This window comes from Rattus rattus, chromosome 6, assembly GCF_011064425.1.
Source record: "Rattus rattus isolate New Zealand chromosome 6, Rrattus_CSIRO_v1, whole genome shotgun sequence".
NCBI lineage: Eukaryota > Metazoa > Chordata > Mammalia > Rodentia > Muridae > Rattus > Rattus rattus.
Window position 1 is genome coordinate 27,380,220 of NC_046159.1, and position 20,275 is coordinate 27,400,494.

Genomic DNA, 20,275 nt, shown 5'->3' on the forward strand with positions numbered 1-20,275 from the left:
AGAGTGCCTGGCAAGGATTCTACTAAATGCAGATTTATTTCTTTTTAAAAATGATTTCTTTTTCTTTTCTGTGCATTGGTGTTTTGTCTACATTGTGAGGGTGTTGGATCCACTGGAACTGGAGTTAGCAGACAGTTGTGAGCTGCCACGTGGGTTCTGGGAATTGAACTGGGTCCAGTATATCTATCAAAACCATCAAAAGTTTTAAAAAAAATAAAACCCAAAAACTAAGGCAGTTTTGGAGAAAGAAAGCTGAGAAAATTCATTACCATAAGATCTGCCCTGTAAGAAATGCCAAAGGGATACTTAGCTGGCAGGGGAGATACCATGATCACGAAGGTGGTTTTCCCAGGGCGAGGCTTATCCATTGCACTCGGGATGTGCTGACCCCTGCGATTTCCCCAAATGCAGGAAACTTGACTGCATAATTTGTGGTAGTGGGGGACTGTGTTCGCGCTCTCCCCTGTAAAATTTAAAAAAAAAAAAAAAAGAAAGAAAGAAAGAAATGCCAAAGGGGCTAGGCTGTGGTGGTGCACACCTTAATCACAGCACTTGGGAGGCAGAGGCAGGTGGATCTCTGAGGCTAGCCTGTACAGAATGAGTTCCAGTATAGCCAGGGGTACACAGAGAAGCCCTGGCTTGAAAAACCAAATATGGGTTTCCTTGCCCTTGTGAATTGTCCACCAGCCGTGTGTTGTCCAAAAGGGCATTGGGAGCAGACAAAGATCTGGGGTGAGGGTGTTGGGAAGCCCTGTGAGTAAGTAGGGTGAATAACCACACTGGGACCAGCTATGAGGAGGCAGATCAACTTTACTTAGGGTGATTCAAGGCTTATAATTTGGGGGACTGAGGGTAGGAACATCCAGGATGGACAGAGTCATTGGTTGAGGGCTTAGGACACTGGAAGACCTCATTAGCATGGAGAAGTATTTCTGGGAATCTCAGGTGCTGGCTGAACAGGTTCTAATCAGGATAAAGGAAATTGATCCTGTAATCTAATTGAGACTACATGACATTCTGTAGGTAGAGGTGTAAATGGGACCTTAGATTCCCCAGACAAGGTCAGAGAAAGGGAAGCCCCACTGATGAAGGTAGTTTCCCATATTACCCTGAGTTCAGAGGCTATCTTGTCATGGTGGACTTTGACCTTAATTTGCAGTTTTGCAGTTTTCCCACATCCAAACCAGACCAACCAAACGAAAATGCCAAAGGAGAGTCCTTCATGTGGAAGTGAGCTACTGGCTAGTAACTTGGAGCCAAGTGAAGAAAATGGTTTGGGTTAAATGCAGAAGCGTTATGGTAACATTGTGTATGAATGTTTTAACAAGGAAATAACTTTGTAAAAAGGAGTCAAAGAAAATTTGAATAATAAAATTGAGGAAATCACTAGAGTTTAGTAGCATGTAACAATTGCTTTCTTTAATTCATCTTCATTATAGGATTACAAAGTGAAGGAGTAAAATAATCATATATATTAATGCTACACAGTGTCATAGTGTACATTTACATCTATTCATCTGTTTGTTGTTTTTTTTTTTTGTTGTTGTTGTTTTTATTTAGACAGGTTTTGTAGCCGAGATATATGACTTTCTGATCCTGCTTCCGCTTTCCAAATAGACTACCATGTGTCACTGCATCCAGTTTTGTGTGGTGATAAGAGGTGGAGGCCAGGACCTATTATATGTTAGACAAGTGCTCTATCAGCTGCGTTATGTTTCTAGTTATGTTCCTGGCCTCAAAGATAGAATTGGTGACTTCAGAGATCTAAAGTAGTGAGTGAGGTGGGGAGCTTTGTAGCAGTGTGTTTGTAATGCAGTTGAAGTTAAATTCATGCCTTAACCGGTTTTGTGTTGCTATGACAAAGTACTTTAGATTGAGTAAAGAATAGAATTTTATTTTCTCAAAGTTCTCATAGCAAAGAAGTCCAAGATTAAGGTACTGGCAGCTTTGGTTTGTAGGTTTTTGTTATTTGGGTTTTTTTTTTTTTTTTTGCCTTTGAGAGGTGATTTTTTTTGGTTCTTTTTTGAGCTGGGACCGAACCAGGGCCTTGCGCTTCCCCTAGGCAAGCGCTCAACTGAGCTAAATCCCCCAACCTCCATTTTTTTTTTTTAAAGATTTATTCATTTATTATATACAAGTACATTGTAGCTGTCTTCAGATACACCAGAAGAGGGAATCGGATCTCTTCACAGATGGTTGTGAGCCACCATGTGGTTGCTGGGATTTGAACTCAGGACCTCTGGAAGAGCAGTCGGTGCTCTTAACCACTGAGCCATCTCTCTAGCCCGGAGAGGTGCATTCTCACACCTGATGCGGGCTAAACTTTATTAATACTGTGTATTTGTCTTAGAGTTTCTATTGCTGTGAAGAGACACCATGACCATGGCAACTCTTACAAGACATTAAATTTGGACTGGCTTACAGTTCAGAGGCTTAGTCCATCACCATCAAGGCAGGAAGCATGGTGGCATGCAGGCAGACATGGTGCTGGAGAGGGAGCTGAGAGCTCTATATCTGGATCATCAGGCAGCAGGAAGACCAATGAGCCACTAGACCTGGCTTGAACTTCTTACACCTCACGCCCAGTGCTGAGGACACAGCAATAGCTCCTGATAGCACAGGCTGGCCTGGACCTTACTATACAGCTGAGCTAGCCTCTAACTTGTGATCCTCCTTCCTCAGCCTTCCACATGCTGAATTATAGGAGTAGGTCAGTGCCGGATGAGAGAACAAAAATCTTGGTTATGTGAGTTATTTGTGGTACAGACTAGCTGACTTTAGTGCTCAAGCTGTTTTCCAAGTGCACCTCCATCTTTGTTTTCTTGGGCATTGGAAAGCACGTGTGCACGAAGTCTGAGAGAGAGCTGGGTAGAAAGCCAGCTTGTTTGTTCTTCATTGTACCTTAATAGTTGTCCTCGATCTTCAGTTCTCACATCTCTTAAACTAGAGTTGAAAGACAGCTACATATAAGTTCTTCAGTAGAGAACTTAAGCGTTTGTTCTCAGTAAATGTTAGCTGCTTCTTGTCTTAAATAAATTGAAAATGGATGGTATGAGGTGGTTTTGTAAATGGTCAACTTCCCTTCCCTGCTTTGATACTGGGAATTGAATTTAGGACTTTGCTCATGATAGCCAAGCTCTGCCACTAAGCTACTTCCGTTTTCTTTCCTTTTACTTTTTATTTTGATGCAGTCTTGCTGAGTTGTTCAGTCAACCTCTAACCTTCCACCTTCTTTGCTTCACCATCTTTCTAGTAGCTGGAATTATAGCTTAACTATAAATAAACATGAACCATTAGCATAATTTCTCTTAAAATAATTCATTTATTATTAGCTCGCTATTGTCTTTATGTGATTGATAAAGTCTCAAGTTTGGTTATAGCTTAAAATGTGTGGGGGGGATTGGGGATTTAGCTCAGTGGTAGAGAGCTTAAGGCCCTAGGTTCGGTTCTCAGCTCCGGGGGGAAAAAAGTGTGTGTGTGCGTGTGTTTGGGGGCGATTTACACTCAGGGTGTGGGCAAGCTAGGCAAGTGGTTTATGTATATGAATATTATATGAGTTTATGTAGAGAATTGTATGTATAGTCTTTTTTAAAAAACAATATATGTGTATTAGTATTTTGCTTGCACAGGTGTGTGTACCGTGTTCATGTGTGGTACCTTTGCAGCCAGAAGAGGGCATCAGATCCCCTGGACCTGGTATTACAGATTGTTGTGAGGCAACATGTGGGTGCTGGGAACTGGACCTGGTTCCCCTAAGAAAAATAAGAAATCTTAACTGCAGAGCCATCTTTCTGGTTCCTTGTGCTTCTTGCTTCATGAACTTTGAATGTGACTAGAGAAATCCTGCAGTAGTAAACTCAAGTCAGAGACTCTTTGGCTAGTTCTTAGCATAACTTATTTATATACAGGTATAACTTACATACAGGTCACACATAGTCGGAACAGTTTGGCTCTTCACGGAGTCTAGGCCTTTTCACTTTGTTCCTCTCCTCCCCTTCCCCTGTGAGATGTGTCTTAGCACTTCAGGGCATAGCATGCTCCTGGCTCTTTCCTTCTAGATGGACTAACTATGGTAATCCGTTTTATTAACTGACTGTCTAGCATACGTTTGTGTGCTGTGAATTAAGAGGTTTTTGAGAAGGGCTTGGAAGGCTAGAACTTGTGGGGATAAAATGATCACAGATTAGTCAGGAGGAAGATGATGTAAGAAAGTTTTCACCACTCAAGACCATTGGAATAAAGCTGTCCTGTATTAGATGTTTATATGCACAGCATCATCTGCGATTGCAGGTATAAAAGGGCTATGCTCTCACCCAAATTTCTTGCTTTCCATGATAGTCTAGTCAGAGACCAGAGCAACTAAAAAAGTGTCAGATATTAAGCATGTTGAGTATAAAATGTTACTGTTTTATGCATTACATAAATTTAGAGTTTTTTTCCTATTAAAAAAATGTGGTAATTTTGGTTTTCTAATTTGTAAAGTAAAAGCAACCCTGGTCATTGTATTGTTTAAAAGAAATTAGTTATGTAAAATATATCATAATATGTAAACATAATGTACTGTTTTTACATTTAAGATTGTTGGTTTGTTTGTTTTTGATACAATCTTTCCCTGGCTGGCCTGGAACTTGCTATATAGACTTGGTCTCAAACTCACAGACATCCTCCTGCCTCTGGTTTCTGAGTGTTGTGATTACAGGTGTGCACTACCATGCCCGGCTTCAGTTAGGTATGCTTTTAACCGAAAACAAAGTGGTAGGGTTGAAAAAAGACACAGGCAGAGTGTAGTGGAATGTAAGTAGTCTTTGTGTTAGCTTCTGGGTTCTTTATGTGTGCTTCTATGCTGGGAGCATGATTTTGAATACTTTCTAGTAATTATTTTATCTGCATAAACTCATACAACCACATTTTATAATTAAATAAAAATATTGCACATCTTTTTTTTTATTAATTGATAGATTTTGGCAATCTTTATTAGCAGTGGGGTATAAGTTTTTAAGAATACTGCTCTTTTTAGTGATTGAATTTTCTGTTGCTTTTGTATATAATAATGTAGCTCATGTGTCTTTGTAGCACTCATGTGTATAACTTTTCTCTCCATAGGGTCAACTAATCCATTCTCCCAAGAAGAAGGGACAGAAAGAAAGACCACTTTGTAAGAAAGGCTTTGGTATCCCATGAACGAGCCAACCGAACACCGATTGGGGTGCACCAGGACTCCAGAGCCAGATATAAGGCTCAGAAAAGGGCACCAACTTGATGATACAAGGGGAGGTAACAATGACAACCACCATGGAGATTTGGAGCCCAGTTTAGAGACACCTGTTTGTTCTTCCTATTATGAAAATGTAAGTTAAAAGTTTGGAGGGCACAAGTAAAGCAAACATTTATGGAGATGAGCTGATTTTAAAAGAATCCATATGTGTAATATTATGTGTGGTTTTCTAGAGAAGTAGAGATGTTGACTTAGTAAAAATATATTTTTAAAATTTTACATATGAGTGTCTTGTCTGCATATGAGTTGTATGTCCTGTGCTTTTAGAGGCTTGAAGAGGGTGGCAGATTCCTAGAAGTGGAGTTATATACAATCGTGAACCAATTGTGTGGGTGCTGGGACTTGATCCCAAGTTCCTCTGTAAGAAGAACAAATACTCTTAACTACTGAGCCATCTTTTTTTATTAAGTTGCATTTGGTGTGTGTGTGTACACATGCACATACATGTACCATGGTACATATGTAGAAGTCAGAGGTCAATTTTTGGGAGTTGAATTCTCTCCGATCTCATGGATCTCAGGGATTACATTTAGGCCTTCAGCAAGGCTGGCAGTGTCACTCACTGTGCCAGCCCTGACTTACCCAGGACCTCATGTGTGCTAAGTAGTTGCTGTCTCCTAAAAAAAACTTTCTTTTTTAGAAAGATTTCTGTGTGAGGACTCTGGGCCTCGTGATTGTGCAGCAAGTTCTTGTAAACACTGAGTCATTTCTCCAGTTCAAAAACTTGGTTTCTTTTTTGCTTTTTTGTATTTTTTCCCTTGAAATAGTGTTTTTCTGTGTGTCTCAAACTCAGAGATCTGCCTGCCTCTGCTTTCCAGTGCTGGGATTAGAGACATGTGCCACACCTATCAGAACTTGGTTTCTTATTAAGCTTAGATATTATTTGATTTCATAGTTGCACCTTTCTGCCGGCTCTTAAAATCATAGTCACTGTTTAAAAACAGAGAGAACTGTTTTTAAATGTGATTTATTTTTGTGCTCGGGACTGTTTTACCTGCACATATGTAAGTGTGCCTGGAAGCTTTGGAGGCCAGAAGAGGGCGGAGGACCCCTGGACTAGAGCCGTCACACTCCTGTAAGATTTCCATGTTGATAGGGAACTGGACAGAACAGCAAATACTCTTAACTTTTGGGGCAGTCCCTCAAGCCCAGAATCTTTTTTTTTTTTTTTTAATCCAGTAGTTTTTCTAAAACAGCCTTGTTTTACTTACCATCTTGTCAGTGATAATTTGGAGAAATTATGTTTGTATGTAGGACCTCTCATATCTTGGGGTCAGTAGAGTGCTGAGGACAGAGGTAGATTTTAGTGTTCTGTTGAACTTCTCAGGGGAAAAGGGCAGATCTAGAAGCCGTGCTGTGACGGCAGAAGTGTGAGCAGCAGTCAGTCATTGTTACAGTGTATTGACACTCACAGAGAGACTTTGTCCGTGCAGTGTTGTAGGGCTGGTAGCTTGTGTCCTAGGCTGTAAGCTTGTGCTCCTCAGAGGGCAGTGATTTAATCTGCCATTATGAACTATTACAGCCTGTTGTACATAGTGAGGTCCATGCTATCCAGGGCTATGCACTGAAACCCATCTCAGAAAGACTGAAAACTTACCTTGGACTTGGTGAAACTAATCTTATATAGTGTGTGTGTGTTGTGTCTAAGTTATTTGTAAGTTAAAACTGTTTTGGGTTGTGAGTATGGATCTTACGTACTGTGTGCATTTATACACAAGGTGACAAATGAGAAAAGTTTTCTGTCTCTTTTTTTTTTTTTTTTTTGAACAAAACCAAATAGTAGTAACAAACAATTCATGCTACAAGAAGTAGAACCAGTGTGGAGGGGCATTTTGTAATATTACTTAATACATTCTAAATAGAAAAAAGTAATGCCCAAGGGTTGGGGATTTAGCTCAGTGGTAGAGCGCTTTGCCTAGGAAGTCGAGGCCCTGGGTTGGTCCCAGTCTCAAAAAAAAAAAGGAAAAAAAAAAAAAAAAAAAAAAAAAAAAAAAGAAAAAGTAATGCCCTAAGCTGTGTTTGTTTGGTTTGGTTTGGTTTGAAGGTTCTATGGGTTGGACCCTGGGCTTTTGTACATGCTAGGCAAGGGCTGCACCGTGTAGATATACTCTAGCTCTCCCTAGTGTTCAAATCACTTCTGTAAATTGGGAGTGTAAATCAGACACCTTGTTTCCTAATAAAAATAGGCAGTAGTTTGGGATGCCAGTTTAATCAGTCATAGAGTATACTACTCGGCCACTGTTCTGAGATATTTCTACACAGATTTCATCCCTACCTTTCCTGTGTATTTTAGTGTTCTGTTGAACTTCTCAGGGGAAAAGGCGGGCAAGTGGAAGATGACCCTTCTTGAGAGGATTCCTTTGACCTGGCTCTGGGCTCGAGCAGCTTGTGGATCCTGAGGCATTGCTTCGCCTCTTCTCCTGCTGCCTCCTGCCCTCTCCCTCTAGTGTTTGCTTTCTGAGATTATTGAAGCCATCTCTGCCCTGTACTGGCTCACACCGGGTGAATGTATCATTGTAGGAAAGTAGCCACAGGGCAGCACACTGGGGCGTGTTATGGAAGATTATGTTATGGAGACTGACACAAGGAGCTGGCGGGGTAGCATCTCCTGGTTGTCCACATCACCCTGTCCCAAGTGGCTCCCAGGGCCATCTATTTGTTCCTGCTTTTTCTCCAGCTCGCTCTCTACATTGTAGCCTCTGCGGACACCAGGTCCCCTCTCCAGACCCACCCGTTTTGGGCAGTGAAGGTGGGTGGTCACCGCATGATGCAGCAGAGGGTGAGGCACATGTGCCAGGGTATACATGTGGAGGTCAGCGGATAACCTTGTGGAATTTTGGTTCTCCATCTACCATTATGTGGTTCCAGGGATCAAATTCAGTTCATTCAGCTCTCATTGGCCCAGGGAAGTAAAACCAAAAGGAAACTAGTAAAGCTGTTTGAGGGCCAGATTGTGAAGTGAGCATGGCGATGCCGTGTGGTAGGCAGTAGTTTGTCAGAATTGAAAAACGTGGGTCTGACTTGCTTGTATTTGTTTTGTGTTATTTTGGTTTGGCTATGTTTCTTTGAGAAAGGGTCTCGCTATGTAGCCTTGGCTGGCCTCAAACTCACAGAGCTCTGCCTGTCTCCACTGGGTTAAAGGTGTACACCATCATGGCCGACAGTGACCTTTCTGCCTACTGTGTTGTTGATGCCTGACTTTAAAACCTTTGCATTTGCCAGGAAAGCGTATTGATTGGTCCTGTCCTTGACTGTTGCTGTGATGTCTTTACAGAGCCCCGAGGAACTCGAGTGTCACGATGACAACTCCCAAGAAGATGAAGGGTTTATGGGCATGTCCCCTCTCCTACAAGCCCATCATGCTATGGAACGGATGGAAGAGTTTGTGTGTAAGGTAAGATTACAGTTTCTTACGACTTTTTTTGCTATCTATTTAGCCTTTCCCAAACAGACATTGAAAGAAGGTGACAGTCCTTTGCTTATTGTTCTGCTTAGGGGGAAAACCATGGCAGGATGAGGACAAAGAAGTCTCCTGACTTTAATTTTGTACAAGACACATTTGTAAAGTACATTGATAACGTTGTTGTATAACCCGAGTATAACCCATTGGTATATAAGTCTCCCCTGATAAAGGTTAGAAGAATAGTGTAGATTAGATGAGACAGGATGAACAATTTGGAGTGGTTGTGCTAGAGTTATTAAAAAGCCATACCTAAATCTGTCCTGCTGTTTAGTGTGGACAGTGTAGTTGCTGTTTCTATATAGTCCATGGATAATCAAGCTGCTGAGGTAGAAATTTCAAAAATGCCATGTGCATTTTGTATTTTCAGTACAGCTGGTATATTTTTGTCTCTTAAGTGGGTTTGTGATTCATTGAGTATTTAGGACCCCTTGTAGGTTTTTGTTTGTTTGGTTTTTAATGATAGGTAGAATTGAAGTCACTTGTTGGGAATGAAAAGAAAGACTGGTAGGTTTTTCAGTGAGATAAGAAGGTGCTGTGCTTTGGGTAGTATCCTGGTTGGTCTCGTTTTGCTGTTAGGAAATATCCTTATTTTAACCCATAACTCTTAAGTTCTAGTTTATTATTCACAGGGAAACCAGCTTCACCTAGATTCTCAGGACCTGGGCAGAATGAAGCCAGATTCTTGGCCAAATATCCCATTAATGGCCCTTATGCAAGTTCTTAGTAGAATTCTTGATACCCTCTGAGAGCTCATGAACTGAGCCTCCACTGTTTGTATTTCTCTCAGCATTCTTCCAGGTTCCCACAAGGACAACTTAGTAAGTTTTGTGCCTAGCATCCAATGGCTATTTTAGCTTGCAATTCTAAACGCTTCTATATTCCAGTAAAAACATACAAAAACTAATTCAAATGGAGTAAGAATCATGTCAGGTTCATCATAGCAGTTATCCCACTTCTGGTACCAATTTTTATTCTTCCATTTCTGTTGCTGTGATGAAATAGGCCAACAGAACAACTTAGGAGAGAAATGGGTTTACTTTAGTTCACAATTCCAGATTAGAATCTACCATTAATTAGGGAGCCATGGCATCTGGCACTTGAAACAGTCTCACCTGTGGTCACGAGCAGAGAGAATGAGCGCACGTATGGCTGGGCTCAGCTTTCATTTTCTACTCGTATACATACAGTTCAGGACCTAAACTAAGGGAATAGTGTCTCCCACATGGACAGGCCTTCTCAGTTAATATAATCGAGTTATGAAATCAACTTGGTTAATGAAATCAAGACAGTCTCCCACAAACATGCCCACAGGTCACACTGATCTAGGTAGTCTCTCAATGAGAGTCTCTTGTTGGTGATTCTAGATTCTATCAGGCCACAAAACTAACCTTCACAACTAGGTATGATCTTAAATCAGTGTAAGTTTTCCTCCCTGTGTCACCCATGTTTACTATGTGTGTGTGTGTACATGTATAAGTTCTTTTTATGTCTAGAGAGGCTGGTGTTAAAGTATTGTGGCCTCTTTTCCCTTCAGCGTATTGCATCCTTTTAGCTCCTTGATAGTCTTGAGACAGGAGGATCACTTTAGCCTATGAATTCACAGCCATCTTAAACAGTATTATGAGACCCTGTCTGAGGAAAATAAAATTTTAAAAGAAGAATGAAAATATTTAGAAAAATAGGATGCACAAATATACTTTTTTTTTTTTTTGCATTGTGCCATTTTATTCAAGGACTTAGGCATCTGCAGAATATTTTGTCCGTAGGAGGTCTTGGAAGCAGTCCTGTGGCTACATGGGACAACTGAGGTAGTAGCAGGAAACATTCAAGAGGAGAGGCTTCTTGGCTTATTTTACTTTACTTTAGGAGTATACATGGATTAGCCAGGTTAGCCTCAGTGAGCATAGGCCCTGAGGTTTGAACTGGAAGGTAAGAGAGACAAAAGGAGGGGAAGGAGGGATAAGGGATAAGACATGGGACTGGTTTAAAAGGTAGGGCCGCATCTGTTCCGAAGTTGGCACTGCCTTGGGAGAATAGAAGTTTCACATAAAGGAAAGCTTTTTATAGTTGTCGGTAAGGAAATAAAGGACAGAGAACAGGAAACAGGTTGTGAAGGGGTGCAGTAGTGGGCAGGTGACAGTCTTTCTGAATAGTGGGGGGAGAGTTCAGTTTATGAGCTTTTGCGTTGGCTTTGTTCCAAGACCCCAGGGCACAGTAGGAGAGGTCATGAATCCTGAGAATTTGTAGTTGGATCTCGCTTTCTAGTGTGTCAGGTGGACGCACTGCGGCGCACAGTAGTGGAAACTCATTGCCTTGCTGCTGGATTCTGGATGAAGTTGATCATCATGGTGTGAGGTTTGTGCTGAGATATTAGGGTTAAAATAAATAAGGTTCAGTGAACAGACTTTGTTGGGAGGCGGTAGGCAGTGTTAGCAGTGTAAAGGTCCTTTCCTTTCCCAGGAGGTCCCTGGGGTGGATACAGTTATGATTGTGCAGAGGCTGTCCTTTTTCTAGGAGGTTAAAAATAGAAAGGTGATCCAACCCAGGGGATCAACCCAGGGGATGCTGTCAGGGTATACTCATGAAGGTCTGTATGACATTTGTTTGATCCTCAAGATTCATTGGGTAAATGGCTGTTATCCTTATTTTATAGACAAGGAAACTAAGCCTTGGGGATTGTTGTGATTGATTAAACTCATACTTGTCAGTAACAGACTCGGAATTTCCTAACTTGTGCCTTTTCCATTTAACACTTCAGTTTTCTTGGAGCAGAAAGAGGAGGGGAAACTTTAGGATAAGACATGAAACTGATTCTGTAATGTCTTTTGTATCAACAAGAACGTTAAGTATAAAGTAGTCATATTTAAGGACTGATGTTTTTATCTGAGGTAACTTCTGTTGTCCATGATGAAGATCAGTGTAGTTGGGATTTGGAATTCCTCATTCCTTTAGCTGGACTAAAACAAAGGTCTTTTCGGGCATAATTTGGTATATATGTTTATGCTTTACTGTTCTTAACAAAGCCTACCATTTAGAAGTAAATTTTTTGGCAGTGTATTTTATTTTTAACAACATAAGATGTTACAGTAAAAGTTGTTTGGGGACAGTGTTGCTGAATGACAGCTGAAGTCACAGATAGCTTGATAACGTTCTTCAATGTACTAGGTGTGGGAAGGTCGATGGCGAGTGATCCCTCATGATGTGCTGCCAGATTGGCTTAAGGACAATGACTTCCTTCTCCATGGACACCGGCCTCCTATGCCTTCTTTCCGGGCCTGTTTTAAGAGCATCTTTAGAATACACACAGAGACGGGCAACATTTGGACACATCTCCTAGGTATGTAATGTCAGTGGGCATTGGTATAGCACTCAAAAAAAGGTGATAGAGTTTATCTCCCTCAGATTTTCAGTGATAATTTCTCATTAGTTTACCCTTTGTTAATTCTAACTTGTGCTGTGACTTTATTACAACCAACTCATCTTTCTCTCTGCTACAGTTTTGTTTTGAGTTAGGGTCTTACTATGTACCCCAGGCTAGTCTGGACTTCATGATCCTTCAGCCTTTTCCAGTTAACTCTGTGTACCTCATACCTGTCTTCTCCTTAAATCTTAAGACAGTGGCCTCAAAGGCAAGGCAGGAATTACTATATAAAATACAGTATTTTAATAATCAAATGAGAGGAAAATGTGTTTGAAAGGACAATCTTTGAGTAAAAGGAACAGTTTAGCTGAGGTAGCCGTTATAAAGAAGAATGAAGTAGGGTGAGAAGTGGCTGTACATGTCTAACCCAACACCTGGGAGGAGAGACAGGATCGGATCAGGTTAGCCAGTGATGTATAGGGAGACGCTGTCTTGAACAGATAAAGTTCAGCATCAGCCTCATGGAAAACATACATGTAAGTCCTGGTCACCTAGGTTAGGTAAAGGTTTCTTAGAACTGATACCTAAAGTACATGTAGCCAACAGAAGAAAGTGGATTTTGTCAAAGTTAAAAACATGTTTGTTACAGAATATTGTCAGAAAGTTAAAAGGATAACCCCCAGAGTGAGAGAATATTTGCAAGTCATGTTATATCTAGTCTACCACAGACTCTTGTAAGTCAGCAGTATAAACAGCCCACCCTTCTGTGAGGGCAGTAAAGCCTCTTTGTCGACATTTCTATAGAGAAGGTGTATCGGTGACACACGTGTAGTCGGAAAAGGTCTATGTTATTAGTCATTTAGGGAACTACAAGACAGATACAGAGAGAAGTGAGATACCATTTCACTACCTCCAGGATTGCTGTGATCAAGAAAATGGGAAGTAAGCCTTGGCCACTAGGGATAGAGAGAAATATTGCTAATAGGAATGAAAATGGGTCAGCACCTGTGGAAAACAGTAGGTAGGTTGTCAGAGAGCTAACAGAGTCACTGGCAGTTTTACTTCTGTTGAATATTCAACAAAAGCTGTATATGGCTGTTTTAGCAACATTATTAATAGAGACAGCCAGCTGCTGAGGAGATAAACCACGCATGGTTTAGCCATGGGATCGGATGTTGTTTGGGGGTCAGTGAGATGGACAGTAAGTAAAGGCCACTGCCTCTGGATTTTGTGTCTTGAGTTAAATCCCCAGGCCTACAGTGGTGGAAGGAGAGAACCTACTCCTACAGGTTGTTCTCTGGCCTGTACATCTGCACAAAATAAATAAGTAAAAGTAAGATTTTTTTTTTTTAAAAAGAATTTGGCTATAAAAAAGGTGAATCACTGATGATTCTCACAGGTTGAGTGTGTCCTTAACGTAATTAAATGGAGAGACACAACGGGCTACAATTGAATGATGTATGTGAAACATCCAGAAAAGGCAAATTCATAGGCACAGAAAGTAGGTTAGTGTCTGTCAAGTGCTGGAGGGAGCAGAGAGGATCGCATGGCAGCAGGACAGTTCAGGGCTGCATGCAGCAGGATGAAGGTGGTTTGCACTGAGTCCTGACGGTTGTACAGGCCTGGGAGTGTACTGGTTTCTATACTACATTTGACTTAAATTTCTTTTTTTGTTTATTTTCTTTATTTTTTTTTAAGATTTATTTATTTATTTTATGCATATGAGTACACTTCAGACACACTAGAAGAGGGCATCAGATCTCATTACAGATGGCTATGAACCACCATGTGGTTACTGGGATTTGAACCCAGGACCTCTGGAAGAGCAGGCTCTTAACCACTGAGCCATCTCTCCAGCCCCTTTTGTTTATTTTCGAGACAACATTTCTCTGTGTATGTAACCTGTAACCCTGGCCATCTTGGAACTCGCTGTGTAGGCCATGTTGGCCTTGGACTCAGAGATCCACTTGCCTCTGCCTCCCACGTGCTGGGACTAAAGGTGTGGGCCGCATCACCACCAGGCTTGATTTGTGTTTCTTACCTCAGTCTCATATTCAGTTTCTACTATGTCTCCAAGTTCCTGCTAGTATAGTGAGAGAGTAGAATAGAGAATAATCACATTTGCTGATAGCATCTAAGTCAGATAATTTTTTAATTCAAATTACGTGATTAGAATGAATTAAAGGGTTACATCAGAAGCGCTTAGCAGCTTCTGTCTGGGCCTCCTTTAGCCCTGTGCTAAGTAATAAGAACATGGTATTGTATTGTGGAGACCAGTTTAACAACTGAGTATAAGACAGGCCTAGTGGCACAGCTATAAGGGAGGCTGAGGCAGGAGGATCATAAGTTTAAGGCCTGGTGTGATAGAGTGTGTTTGGGCAATTTAGTAAAAGTGACTCAAAAAATACAAAAATTAGTCTTTTTAAAAGCACTGACTGTTCTTATAGAGGACCCAAGTTCGATTCTTAGCCCTCAGATGGTAGCTGACAAACTCTGTGACTACAGGAAGGAGATCCAGTGTCCATTCTGGTCTCTGTGGGCACTGCATGCACATGGTGCTCATGCATACATTTAGGCAAAATACCTATCCACATGACAATAGAGAAATCTGATCTTAAAATCCAAGGAGGAGGGCTATTCAGTGGTGAGTGCTTTCCTAGCATGTTATGAGGTCTTCAGTTTAGTCTCTAGCACAAAAACAAACCCCATAAATAAAAAAAAAAAAAAAAACAAAACAAAACACAACCAAATAGCAAAAACTTGGTATGAACCTATAGTGGTAGCCACACGCCTTTAATCCCAGCACTCAGGAGACAGAGGCAGGCAGATCTTTTACGTTTGAGGCCAGCCTGGTCTATGCAGTGTGAACTCTAGGCCAGCCAGGAGTGCATAGTACTGACACCCATTCTTAAGCAAAGCAAGTGGTTAGGTATGCAGTGTCTGACACTGATGTACCGGGTCAGCTAGTGAGGACCAGAGAAACAGCACAGGATTCCTCAGCATCTGTAAACAAATTAAAGCGGAGCTTTGAAAGCCTGTAAGCGTACGTGTCAGAACTGCGTAAGTGACAGCTCAGACAAATCTCAGAGGGAATTGTCCTCTCTGGCTTTTTGGATTGTGGTCCTTAGATGAATGAGAAATTACCTTCCTCCTCCTCTTCTACTTCCTCCTTTTCCCCCTCTTCCTCCTCTTCCTCCTCCTCCTCTTCTTTTCTTTCTTAGAGTCTTATATATCCCAGGCTACCTCAGATTCCTCTTTTGCTGAGGATGGCCTTGAATTTGTAATTCTGCTTCCTCCCAAGTGCTGGGATTAAGGTGGGTGTCATCTTATCTGGGGTGCTAAGGATGGAACCCAGGGCTCTGTGCACACTGGGAAACACACATTACATCCCCAACTACTTACTGTATTCTCTGTGCTCAAAGTTTGTAATGTTAACGTGTGCATGACACCAGCAGCATTCGAAGTAAACTAAAATCTTGCATAAACATTTTGTTTTGATTTTTTTTTTCTCACAGAATTTATGGTTCTAGTATTCTTGCTAATGTTGTACGTACTACAACACTATCCTGTCCAAGGGAGCATTTTATCCACTTCTCACATTCTTTTCCTAGGTTGTGTATTCTTCCTGTGCCTGGGGATCTTTTATATGTTTCGCCCAAATATATCTTTTGTGGCCCCTCTGCAAGAGAAAGTGGTCTTCGGGTTGTTCTTCTTGGGAGCCATTCTCTGCCTTTCCTTTTCATGGCTCTTCCACACGGTGTACTGCCACTCAGAAGGGGTCTCCCGACTCTTCTCTAAGTAAGTATTCACGACGTCCTTGTTATCAGCCATGCTTTCGGGGCAGTAGGGCAGGAACCTCCAACAGAGCTGGCAGGATTCTTGATGCTACCACACACACACATGAATGGTTTCCTTTAAATGATGCCAACAGCCCAGTTTGTTTCTTAGTTGTTGCTGATGTCATAAGTCATGGGGGATTAATTGGAGCCTATAATGGATGATAATTTTTTAGCATTAAATGGAGTTCTTTTAAATTTTAATCCTAGATTGGATTACTCTGGTATTGCTCTTCTGATCATGGGAAGTTTTGTTCCTTGGCTTTATTATTCTTTCTACTGTAACCCACAACCTTGCTTCATCTACCTGATTGTCATCTGTGTGCTGGGCATTGCAGCCATTATCGTCTCTCAGTGGGACATGTTTGCCACCCCTCAGTATCGGGGGGTCAGAGCAGGTGAGTGCAGTCATCCCCGGTCATTTAAGGTGCACCGTTAGAATCAGATGCTGTGCTTTTCAGTGCAGAGATACAGTAACTGTCCTGCTTGCTGTTAGGTTTCTAACCTGGTTGGTGGTCAGTTATGAGGAAGCTCAGGGTGGAAGGGCAGCGATGAGTGCACATATATATATTTTGGGCAGAGTTGTTTATTTAAGGAATACCACAATGTAATGACTTCTGTATTCTTTCAGCTTAGTGTATTTGTGACCGATTCTTCTTGTGTTATATTTAGCATTTTATATTTTAATTTGAATTGCTTTGATAAATGAGGCCTGAGTTCATGCTGATTATGCTCCAATAACGTTTGATATTTAGGTAGTGCTTACTGAGTGCCCTGTGACATTGACAGTCTTCATGTTCAATTGTGGCATTTGCAGAACCAAAAGTTTGAAAAACACTGCCTTTAATTTAGAAAGCAATAGCCTCTGCTGAGTGACTCTGACGGTCTTTATGAACTCTGTGTTTAAAGTTGTGTCTTCTGCTTCCTGTCCTAAAATAACATCCAGTGCCTCCCTAGTGGTATTATAACACATACTTCTTCTTGTTAGAAAATCCACGTCTTCGTTTATTTGCATGCACTTAGATGCTAGAAACAGAACTGACCTCGTGGTAGTGACATTGCACAGGAGCAAATAAGCAATAGGCAACACCAGCTCTGGAGTTTTCCACTAGGTCGGTGGCGTTAACGCTGCTTGATTATGAATTAAGAACATCTTTGCCGAGTGGGGCTGAGCATTCTACTGTTTATAAACACTAGAAGGTTAAGTCCCGAGCCTTTGACTTGAGAGTGAAAAGTACTGTTAGCCTTCGTTCATATGCAAGGAAAAGAACAGTGTAGCAGTGCTTTAGAGGACAGAAGAGGGGTGGGATAGTTTTTATTTGAGTCTGTTTGGTCCCCAACTTTGATGTAGTTAGCAAAGCCATTTCTTCCTCTCCTTTAGGTGCACATGTTTCTGAGTGTGAGTCCGTATGCATCCATGTATATATGTTGTGGCATGCTATCAACTTACTGGCAGTTCTGAGGTCCTAGAGTCTGTGAGGAGAGCTTACCAAACAACAGCTGTTGTGTTCTGCCTGCCTGTGAAAAAGTGGAATTCAAGATTAAACAAGTCCCATGCTTTTTCTCTTCTAACGCTCTTGGCAGCATGGGTTTTGTTTTTGTAACCAACCCATAGGGCTGCTTACACAGCCTGGTGTACTGTGAGGCTTCTTGGGTTTGTAGGTAGAACGTAGCTGTGTTGTCTTGTGTGATGAATGATGTCTAGTTTGAAGGACTTCTTTTTTTAAAACAGGAGTGACCTTACTTTGATATTGAAAGTTGATCAAAGTAAATTGAACTATGTCATAACATTGACTTCTTTCTTATTTTTCTTGTGTATTCTCTTTTTCTTCTGTTCTTTGATGACTTAGGAGTGTTCGTGGGCTTAGGTCTGAGTGGAATCATCCCTACCTTGCATTATGTCATCTCAGAAGGGTTCCTGAAGGCTGCCACCATAGGGCAGATAGGCTGGCTAATGCTCATGGCTAGCCTCTATATCACAGGAGCTGCCCTCTACGCGGCCCGTATCCCTGAGCGCTTCTTTCCTGGCAAATGTGACATCTGGGTAAGTGGGCACCGGTGATAAGGTATATATGTTGCTGTTAGTGGGTCAGTGGCATTCTGGGAGCGATGTAATCAAAAATTTTAAAAGTAAGAGGCTTGGATCCCAGTCTTAGCTCTGTCCCTTGCTGGTTCTCTGGACAGTGAGCATGGGATAGTCCTGCTGATGGAGCACTCAGTCTCACACAGCACTGAGTGCCGTACATGCATCCGATCCTGTCAGTCCCACAAGGCCCTGGGGTGGTTTTGTTTTCACTTTACACATTAGGACGTTAAGGCCTAGGAAGGCTCAGCAGTGTGTCTAAAGCACGTGGTTATTAAGGTGTAGCCATAGTGATGGAATCAAACTGCTGGTTAGTGTTGTCTGCTGTACCGTGGTGTACAGTGACTGTTGGTCATCCTGTCTCTGTTCCCATCCTGATTCTTTCTCACTATGAAAGGAAGGCAGTCTTCTACTGAGGTCATTTTTTAAAAGAATGAGAAGGCTGAGATGGGGTGTGTTTGCTCACATCTTTGGTTCCAGCACTCGGGTAGCAGAGGCGGGCAAATTCCTGAGTATGAGGCCAGCCTGATCTACAGAGTGAGTTCCAGGATAGCCAGGGCTTCAAACAAACAACAAAAAATACCAGGGGGTGGGTGGGTTATTAGTTTATTTTAGTTATTAATTTGTGTGTTTGATGTGTGCTAGAATGGGCATGCCATGGTGTCCATGTAGAAGTCAGAGGACTTCTTCAGGAATTGACTCTTCTGCTACGGTGGTGTGTTGTCTGGTAGGGGAACAGAGGGAGACGGGTTACTAGACTGTGGCCAACAATGAGAGGTGAGGGGAGAGAAGGAAGGAAAGAACAGGAGGAACTAATAAAGATGGGCGTTTCTAACCAAAGGGGATCTGAGACAGCTTCAACAGTGTAATGCATTTGGAGTGCTCTTAAAGTAACTGACTTGTAGGGGTCTGCTTCTCACTTTTGTTCATAGTTGTATGCTGAGCTGGCCACCCATGTTCTTAAAGTTACTTTAAGCTGTCTGTAAATAGAGATGGTCCTGAACTCAGTTTTTTGAGCTTCAGTTAGCTAATTTAACCTTTAGGTTTTTTTTCTTATTTATACTTCTAAAATCAGTGTCTTGATAAATAACACTGTGCCTTTTCATTTTGAGACTAGGAGAGAATGTTGTAATTTCTTGTGTCCATCAGTAAGCCATATCCTGTTGCTTGTTGTCAAGAGATCCTTGGGAATTTGGTGTCCTAACTGCATGGTCTGTGGACCCCCAGTTCTCTATGTTAGTGGCAGTCCCTGTGTTTCTCTTGTGAGAGCAGCTTCTGACTCAGGAGAACCCAGGTCCTCAATGGGTATTCTTGTCCCCACCTTTAATTTGAATTGTTTCACACGCATTCCCACTGTGCATGCAAGCTCCTAGGGACCATTAGCAGGCCTAGTGACAGTGGCTTTCTTTTCTCCCTCCAGTTTCACTCTCATCAGCTCTTCCACATCTTTGTGGTTGCTGGTGCCTTTGTTCACTTCCACGGAGTCTCAAACCTGCAGGAATTTCGTTTCATGATTGGTGGGGGCTGCACTGAAGAGGATGCGCTGTGATACTCTCCAGGAACCAGGGACTTTGACCCTGAGCCAGGCCTGCAGCTCCCGCAGGCCTTCTTACTGGCTGTCGGTGCCAGTGCCAGAGAAGCCCCAAAACTTGGACAGCCTCACGGGCCTTGTGTTAGCCCAAGGGCTCCATGGGGTACAAGACTAAGAAGAGAAAAAAATAAATCATACCTCAAAGGATGGAACGCATCAATTTGGAGAAAAGGAGAAATGCTCATCCCTGGCTTCCTCTTGGGATCTACTGATTGACAGCAATTCGGCAAGACCTGCCTGACAGACTGGCTCCTGACGTGACCATACTTATGTGTAGAAGATGGGGAAACAGTTTAGTTGGTGGTTCTTTCTTCTCCCTTTCTTGCTCCTTAAAGCAGTAATACGTATGAGTACCATGCGCCAACTGATTGCCATGTGCCATTGGAGCTCCTTAAAACAATAATCAAAACCAATTTAGGTGAACATTTATATCCAATAAAGGGGTGGGAGTGTGGTTTTAGGCACTCCTTTGGGAGAACAAAGAAATTAATGTAAATAAGATTTCTAATTTACTGTTTAAATAAGAATTTATATAAACATTTAAGACATGGGGGCAGGGAGGGAGGGAGACTTTTTTAAAAGAATGAGACATGCAAGTACCACACACTGTTTCAATTTTGCACAAGTGAAGGGAGGAGGACAGAGTGGTAGCCCCAGAATGCACGA

General features: G+C 41.9%; 1 protein-coding gene and 1 non-coding gene across 2 annotated transcripts; both read left to right on the forward strand.

Moving 5' to 3' along the window:
- Window positions 1–302: 302 nt before the first annotated feature.
- On the forward strand, window positions 303–466 carry LOC116904671. The gene has a single exon (XR_004388371.1). It is a non-coding gene; the product is annotated as a U1 spliceosomal RNA (small nuclear RNA).
- Window positions 467–5,111: 4,645 nt separating this feature from the next.
- Adipor2 (adiponectin receptor 2) lies at window positions 5,112–20,117 on the forward strand. The gene is made up of 7 exons (XM_032905798.1): window positions 5,112–5,348; window positions 8,550–8,669; window positions 11,904–12,075; window positions 15,711–15,897; window positions 16,146–16,333; window positions 17,786–17,979; window positions 19,439–20,117. The coding sequence occupies exons 1-7, from the start codon at window positions 5,178–5,180 to the stop codon at window positions 19,565–19,567; spliced, it is 1,161 nt and encodes a 386-aa protein (XP_032761689.1). The 5' UTR covers window positions 5,112–5,177; the 3' UTR covers window positions 19,568–20,117.
- Window positions 20,118–20,275: the final 158 nt, after the last annotated feature.

Excerpts from the sequence above, each read along its gene's own strand:
- Adipor2 (XM_032905798.1), top strand. The coding sequence starts at position 5,178 with ATGAACGAGCCAACCGAACACCGATTGGGGTGCACCAGGACTCCAGAG. Across the intron at positions 15,898-16,145 it reads GTCTCCCGACTCTTCTCTAA|ATTGGATTACTCTGGTATTG; the intron begins GTAAGTATTCAC and ends TTTTAATCCTAG. Across the intron at positions 17,980-19,438 it reads CTGGCAAATGTGACATCTGG|TTTCACTCTCATCAGCTCTT; the intron begins GTAAGTGGGCAC and ends TTCTCCCTCCAG.